The sequence below is a fragment of the Tripterygium wilfordii genome, chromosome 3 (assembly GCF_013401445.1).
Source record: "Tripterygium wilfordii isolate XIE 37 chromosome 3, ASM1340144v1, whole genome shotgun sequence".
In the NCBI taxonomy this organism is placed as follows: domain Eukaryota; kingdom Viridiplantae; phylum Streptophyta; class Magnoliopsida; order Celastrales; family Celastraceae; genus Tripterygium; species Tripterygium wilfordii.
The window spans coordinates 4,031,150-4,040,181 of NC_052234.1; the positions used below are offsets into that span (position 1 = coordinate 4,031,150).

At 33.5% G+C, this 9,032-nt stretch overlaps 1 protein-coding gene across 1 annotated transcript; it reads right to left on the reverse strand.

Moving 5' to 3' along the window:
- Positions 1–3,796: 3,796 nt before the first annotated feature.
- LOC119995540 lies at positions 3,797–4,387 on the reverse strand. Its single transcript, XM_038842054.1, has one exon. It carries the CDS (start codon positions 4,385–4,387, stop codon positions 3,797–3,799), a length of 591 nt encoding a protein of 196 aa, XP_038697982.1.
- Between the last annotated feature and the right edge of the window lie 4,645 nt (positions 4,388–9,032).

The window sequence follows — 9,032 nt, forward strand, 5'->3', positions numbered from 1 at the left end:
TATTTTTTTCTTGTTGACTACTATAATTTTATGGTTGATAATTAAAAATTTGCAATTTTCAGGGCTAGGGTCATGACTGTGAAGCCTATTAGTATAAATACTTTTCTTGTTAAAGATGGTGCTGATGGAGGACAAGTGGATTTGGCCAGCAAGACTTGCTCCTGCAGAGTTTTTGATATTGATCATATACCTTGCGTCCACGCTTTTGCAGCATGTAGAGTTAGAAAATTACCAATAATTTCATTGTGTTCGTAATATTATCGTACTGACAGGCTGCTACTGGCATACGCAGAACCAATCAACCCTGTTTTGAACACATACACTAATGTTCTGACTGAGGAAGTGAGGGTTGTCTTACCTCCAGAAACCAGGAGAAAAAGTGGACGACCAAAGAAACGTCGAATTCCATCATCCGGTGAGTAAATACAAAAAAGAAAATGCAGTCGTTGCAAACAAGATGATCACAACCGTCAAACTTGTAGTGAGCCCATTTGTTTACACCCTAGCACATTAACACAATGAGAGTTATGATTGAACTTGGTCATTGGTTTTTATTTGTTAGGCTATCTCATGTTTCGTTGATAACTATTATTCGTAACGTTGATAACTCTAACTGTTTCCGTTGGTAGTTATGTTATGGTTCATAGTTTTTCGTTGATAACTATTACTTGTAACATTGATTACTCAAACTGTCTTCGTTGGTAAATATAGAATATCATATATATAAATGAAATAATTACAGTTGTATATATTAAATAAAGATAATATGTTAATGAAATAAAAATTACATTCTCATCATACCCATTTTCCATGTCCCGACTGTAAATTTTTTCCTAATAAATCCCATGTCCTCAGGTTTCAAAATGGCCACGTCCTTATTGGCTGATAGAATCTCTATGAATTTTATACAGAACATGCCGCAGTCCGAACTAAACGAAAAAGCAAGCGAAATTAGATCAATTATTTATTAGAAGAATATTTATTAAAGGAATATAAAACCTTACCCATTTTGTTGTTGAGGAACTTCAGGTTGACGCTCTATGGTCCATGGAGATTCATTGTCGATGACGTTGGCCCGCTTTAGCATCTTGGGGATCAATGTTGCAATGGATTTCATTTCATTACTAAATGTCTCCTGTCTGGTGTGTTTGATAAGTGAATCATAACAAATGATCCTCTTCTCTTGAAGGTCTATCACACCAGCAGCCCAATGATCAGCAGTTATATTAATTGGGAAATAAACCCTATCCAAATTGGACCAAGAGACCATATTTGCCTTAGATCCGTCAACAAAATGCAATAGAAGATCATTAGGGTCCCAATGTGAAGCCTCATTGTTCTCTTCGTGCAATTTGTAACGGATGTTGAGATATGTCTGGAAAAAAAATTATATTGAATTGTTAACGAAAAAATATTTATGTTATCAACGAAAAAGTGTATCTTATAAACGAAAAGTGTAATATAAATGTCAACCTAAACATAGATAAAATCAATGAGAATTAAAATACTTACATGAAAAGGTGTATCCATAATCGCACATTTTTGTCTGAAAATATCAGTATTCTCAGACATTCTTTTACGAATGAACTCGAATGCAACGTCAAGATGCTGCAGAACATATTTATATCATTATAAGAAATAAAATAAGTTTATCAACCATAAACACCAAAACAAATACAGTTATGAACCAAATCTATATGCATATATCAACCTATAATTCATTCACGTATAACGACAACCATTGGATATCAATCTAAATAGAAGCAGTAGTCAACGTAAAAGTAATTCAGTTATAAACATAATTTAAAAACTTTCATTAACATAGACACTAATGTATAAATTTCTATATCATTAACAGAAAACGTAATGTACATAATGTACAAATTAAGAGTTATAAGTGCGTACCGTATATAATAGCCACTTGCTTTGGTCGATGATTGTATCAAACCAATCCTGTTTTGCATCAATTATTTTTAGATCAATTGTCTTATCATGATTGATGGGATTCTTATAGAATTCATCCATTTCAACTTCCCATTCGTTCGGATACTCTGAAATAGGATTGAACTCTGAGAGGATCTTTCTCTTCTTCTTGGAAGGGTCCGTATATGGTGACACTTGGTATGGACCCCTCTTCTTCAATCTTTTACTCTGATACTGTTGACCTTTTGTTGCAAGCTTTGTCAACAAACATAATTTATTTGCATTAGTATCATCCTCCTCATTAGCAATTGAACTACCCCCATCAACCATTTCTTCATTCTCAGTTTCTTCAACTGAGGCATCAACAAGTTCATCAGGTTGATCAACCTTAACTTCAGAGATACCAACCATAAAATTCATTGGTATCAATCTTATCTGAAGTAGTTGCAATCGTGTTGTCAATCATCAACCTTAAGTTCACTGTTATCAACTTCAAACTGGTCATTATCAACTTTATCATCAACCTTGATATCAACACTGTAACCCTTCTCAACTGCTACAGAAGGATTATCAAGATGACGATCATCATCATCAACAATCTCATCGACATGGGGGGCAACATAAAATCTATTTGCATCATCATCATCATCGATTGTTTCAGTTGGCAACTGATCCACCTTCTCAATAATATCGCCAATAACTTTATTGGATTCAGTTGCCAAGTGATCTTCCCCCTCGATGGATGTTATATCACCCTTCTCTAGGTGCCCAATTTCCACCTGAGCAGCTCCAACTCCATCTTTATCATCATTTAAAGAAGGCTTCTTCTTCATTGAAACCTTCTTTCTCCTGGAAATCAGCTCTTCCATACCCACTTTTTTCTTCTTCTCCAACTCTTGTAACTCTGATATTTCTTTGGTGGCCTTCGGCATTAAACTTGAGCTCCTTCTCATAGTATTTGTCTTTACATTCTTCCCCTTTTTTATTGCCCTCATCTCACAATCTTCCTCTTAATCCCCACCTTTTCTTCCTTTTCCTCAACTTTATCATGTACAATTTTCTTTTCTTCTTCTTTTTTGCTCAACTTCTGAGCAGATTTTAGGCCCACAATCTCGTGCTCAATAGAACTGAGTCTCACCGAGATATCATTTATCTTCCCATCCAGTTTATTTTCTAATGCAGCAAGAGTATCCTTGACCAATCCCTTGATCAACGAACTCACAAGCAATCTCATCTCAAATGTATCATCTGACTTTTTAACTGAACTGACATCAGAGTCAGCTCCATGGTTCTGAATGGGTTGCTTGGCTTTCTTTGCCTTCTTTAACAAAACACCTACATTCCCTTCACAATTAAATGTGTAGTCTTGCTCACTTTCTGAGTGTGTGTTGACCATTTCAAAGACTGTAACCTGAAGATGAAAAAATAATATAAATTAAAACATCTAAATTATATTATCAACGTAAATATATACAATACCAACGTAAAATATATACAATACCAACATAAATATAACAATACCAACGTAAAATTCTCAATAACAAATAAAACATCTAAATTGTAAATTATCAAACTAAACATTTTCATTATAAACCAGAAAAATATAATTACCTCATCCGCCTCCAATATATCGTTGACAGTCTTCGACTTTGGTGCCTTAGTTGATGACCATTTCAACATTCTAGGCAACAAATTCAGATCAACACAGTCTGCAAAACTTGCTGCAATTCTGGGAATAACCTCATATACCCATAGTTGGAAAGCCCAATAGATTGTACCATTCATAATCATTCTACTTGGCCTTAAATTTGTCGAACCTTCCAACAAGACAATTAGTTAGGGACTGTATTGTCTTCTTGTAGGACAAAGTCCCTCATGGGTACTTGTTGAACATATCAACATAATCAACTAGATTCAAGAAATCAACATCAATCAGCAGCTTCACGTCTCTACCTAAGAGTACATACTCAATAAAATATACAAGTGCCAACTTAAAGACATCTTCTGGATCTTGACAGTGCATAAAAGTCCTTTGTAACTCTTGGCATGAAATATGAGAGCTTCCATTGAAATACTTATTCTGCAAGCCCACCCTAGGTTCACCAGACTTCTCCATCTCTTTCAAATATAATGAGATGCCTGGTAGGGAGTGACACCTCAGTTCAGTTATGAGGTTAAATTCCCTTATTGAAAAACTAGATTCTTTTCCACCAATCAAAAACACCAACTTCCCTTTCTTTTCATCCTCTTTTGATTGTATTTGCCGAAGGAGGAGTTGGTGTACAATCTGTGGAGCCCATTTAATGTTTTTCAGTTGTAAGAAAGCACCAAAACAGCTTCCCCTAAACAAAGTCAGCTGATCTTCGCTCAGCTTACTCTTGATATCGCTTATTGTTTCATATAACTTTGAAAAAGAAAGAACCTTGGCACCAAATCTCTCATTGATGAGAATCTTGTACGCCATTTTATGTCAAATCTGCATATATATGAATAGTGTAAAATAAGTTTATCAAACATAAACACAAAACCAAAACAGTTATCAATTAAATATATATGTATTTATCAATGAAAAAGTAATACAGTTCTCAACGAAAACGTAATACAGTTCCCAACGAAAAAATAATACAGTTATCAACGAAAAAAGTAATAAAGTTATCAACGAAAAATTAATAAAGTTATCAACCTAAAAGTAATACAGTTATCAACCTAAAAGTAATACAGTTATTAACGAAAAAGGTACAAACTTTCATGAACAGTACAACACCTTTCTACGTGTATTGTAAAACTGATAACAACCAACATGCATGTCTTTACCAACGAAACCCAACACCCTATAACATATATGTTACACACATGACTGTTTCACTAACATCTTCCAAAAATCTCATACATATGAACGAATATTCAAATAAAAATAACGTAAATCAGCACCGTCAATCCATGAATTGCAACTAACCTTAGTCACGTTTGTTGTTGTTGTTCGTTGGTAAAAAACCAGAAAAAATTCCAACAAAGTGGTAGTCTCGGAAGAACGAAGAAGATGAAGATGTGAGAGAAAATTTTTTATCTTGCTCGTGTGTGAAGAGACGAAGAAGAAGATGAAAGGACGGGTATAACGCAAATCGAGACGGTTACTATTGGCTTTTAGAGTTTTGAACAGTGCAAGGGTAATTTTGTCTTTTCCTTTGTCAAAAGGGTTATATTTAAGTGTTTTGAAAAGAAGGGTTAGATTTAAAAATTGCTTATTACTGAGGGTTATTTTTCAAAAAAAACCCAAGATGAATTGGTTAATTTTTAATTTTTTAATTTTCTTTAATCTCAACCGTTGATGAGATCCAATGACTGAGATTATGGGATGCAAACTGCAAAAATTAAACAAAAAATGAAATTGGGGTGAACTCATAAATGTTATGTTTTTTATTGGGGTTTATTTAGAATGGGGTGTACTTAGTTAAGTAGGGGGTGTAAATAGTACTCATCGTGATTTTTTTTTTTATTTTTTATTTTTACGTTTCTCCCCTTGCTGTGGATCAGTAGATGGTGGGCCGTTTGACCACCCAAACGGTCCAGCCCATAACGCATAGCACAGTAACAGTTCCAAGAGTAAATACTGTGATTCCATTGCACTGAGAGAAAAAATAAGAAAAAAAAAATGTACGTTGAGTTTGAGCTTCATTTGTCCTTTGTTTTATTTTTTTCTAAAAAAACGCTGTGGGAGACAGTCATACAGAGATATTGGGTCCACTTGATAGAGCGATTGAATTGATTTTTAATGTTAACGGGAAAACAATAAAAAAAATAATTGAGCTTAAAGATGTGGAATTGTTGTGAGGTGATTGACGGACAAAAAGCTGACGCTAGTGGAAAAGTTGTCGAATTAAAATATTATAATATAGATTTTATGATTTTGTTATTAAATTTAATCTAATAAATATAATTTTTATTAAAATTAATTTTAAGCGTAAATTATCAAATATTATATAAATTAATAAAATATTTAATATTAAATTTAATAGTTTTATATTATAATCTTTATATTAATAAAATACTATAATATGATGCAAGTGGGAATAATAATATAAATTATATTTTTAAGTAAAGCTAATAAAAATTGTTACCTAAAATAATTATTTTATCAAATATAAAGTTGGGTCCATGTTTGTTTTGTTAAAAAAAATAATAAAAAGGTTAAGTACTAAAAATTGGGGCCCATGTTTGTTTTTTTTAAAAAATTAATAAAAAAGTTATGAATTAAAAACTGGGCCCATGTCATTAAAAAAAAAACAGACAGCTTTCCGCTAGGGGTGTTCATTCGATTTTTGGTTCGGTTTTTAATCAAAACCGAAATGTCCGAATTGATTCGGTTATGATATTTTAGAATCCATAATCGAACCATATATGTTTGGATAACCAAACCGAAATAACTATATTTTTCGGATCGGTTTTTGATTTTTGAAGAAATGGAAAATAGCCCATGGTCGACTCCAACTCCATCTAACAAAGTTTGATAAAAATTCATGATAATGATAATAAATATATTATCTCATCACAATTAAAGAAAAATAAATTTACAAAACCGAGAGACAAAATATGATCTAGAAAGAGAAAAGGAAAAAAAAAACATACATGAAAATGTCTCCCCACTTTCGCTTTAGCAATAATCAATCTTAATTTATGTGAATTTTAAAATGATGAAGCCACCATGAGTTTCAACTAATCGATCTTAATTTATAATTTGTCTAATGATTAAGTTAATTGGTATCTAAATTTATAATTTTTTATGAAGATATAATTAGAGTTTTACAAATACTACTTGATCTCTCATAGTCTCATATCCCAATATATAATTTATATATATATATATATATATATATAATATTAATATTATTCGGTTTTTTTGGTTACGATTATGGTTTACGGTTTAGGTCACACGACTGACCAGACAATGATCACTCATTGTACTGTACAAATCCTTCAAGTCATTACGCCTTCTTCGTGGGGACAAGATTTAAGCAAATATAAAAAAATTTCTCAAAATTTTGATCCTTTGGGATATAATTATTGGGATTATCAGGAAGCTTGGATAAATGCTTTCCTTTTTCAAAATCAAGAACAAAAACATTCCTGGTTTTTCTACTTTAAACCATAACAAAATTATAATTTTCCTTATTGGTTCAATGAATGGTGGTGGTACCACGGACCGGTCCCACAAATTCTTCCTAAAAATGTCCAAGAGGGTTATGACCTCTTTCGATCCCAATATCAACCTAAGGACAAGTCCTTACCCCCATTATTATATTTTTTCTCTTCATTTGCAATATCCTGGATATCAAACTGGGTTTATGATTTTCATACTGAACCCAATTCACAAAAATTCCTTATACGTGTTTTCAAGTGCAAATGGTGGGATAAATTTAATTCCTGGAGGGCTTCTCCTGACAATGTCACAAAATGGCTGTCAATAAACAAAACTTTTTTAAAGACCCCAGAAAAAGAACACCAGAATATTCAAGGAATAAAATCATTTATCAGCTCAAAACTGGTTTCAGCCAATTCAGAAAATGAGCTCACTGAATTCCTTCAAAAAACTCTTTCTGAATTAAAGACCAGCCAATCCTCTGTTCAATCATCTAGAAAATCTTCCCAAAGTTTTGGATCTGATGATCTCTTAGAGGATTGACACTATTCAAACCCAGTTATGGTTTGGCTATTCCACCTCAAACGGTCGGTGGTAAAGAAATTATCAAATCCGTTGATAGTTGGAGACTTTACTAAAAAGTCCACAAAACCCATGCGGTACCTAATCAAATCTAGGTCAATGATTTGGCTATTCCACCTCAAACGGTCGGTGGTAAAGAAAATATCAAATCCGTTAAAAGCTGGAGATTCTGCTCAAAAATCCCACTGGGTCAAAGCTCAAGACCAGGTTCATAGCAAGCTGGCGAAAATCCAGCCATAATGCCTGCTCTTCCTGACAAAAACAAAAGAGACGACATTATCATTAAAAGCACCAGTCGTCAAAACCACAGGAACTAGGCAGCGCTACAGGAAAATACAAAAGCAACAGTGACAAAAAGTGAAAGCTACAGGGATCGGCGCAAAAGTTAAAGTAGGCCAAAATAGTCCAAAAGAGCTTTTCACTTTTATTCCAAATGTCATGCTCTCTCCATCTATATAAGGAGAAGACATGTAGTTTAGGAGGGAGTTCACTCCTGAGTAAAAATACCTCTCTCTAAAACCTCTCAAGTTGATAGTCTCTCGGAGTTCCTCCGCAGTAGGTTAGTTTTCAATTTTAAATATGCTTTCATATATGCTTGCATATATATATGTTTGCATAAGCATACAGATTGGTATCATAGATACCGCAAGTGGTCTGTAAAGCTTTTAAATTTATGCATCAAAACACCAGTACAAACTGATATCACAGATATCACAAGTAGTCTGTCAAACATACAGATATCATTTGATATCTGATTATCAATACAATCAGTTGGCTGATTTAACCGCCTTCTTTATTTATCAATTATTTAAGTTTATGCAATTTATTGCATTTTATTATCAAATGCTTGGCCGGTTCTACCGCCTAAAGCTTTAAATTATTTATGCTTCCAATATCAAACTGCTGCCATCTCCATCGGATGGTTTAACCACCAATGGATGGTTTTATCCAATTTTTATTTATGCAATTAATTTTAATTTTATTATGTTTATTATTTGAATATATTTTATTCTTAATATTTGTATAAATAATCTGTCCATAATCTTAGCATAATTTTAGATTTCTTTTATATATATTTTTGTTTATGTCTACTTTAAGACATATTACAGGCCTCAATTGCCTGTCTTAGTCTTCTCCCTTAATCTCCTCTCCGCTTGCCTTGGTCCTCGTCGTCTTGGTATCGGAGCCAGAGGCAAGTACGTTATCTAAAATAGTGAGTCTGTGTCGCCTACGGTCTGGGTTGGTGTCTGGCCGATAATTGTGAAATATAGGGCCGGCCATGCTGGCGTTTGTGGGTGAGGACAGGCAGTAAGGGCCGACGGACAGGCCAGTAAGTCCCAAGTGGCCTCTTCCCACCATGGTAGGCATGTATCAAACCCTATAGGAAACA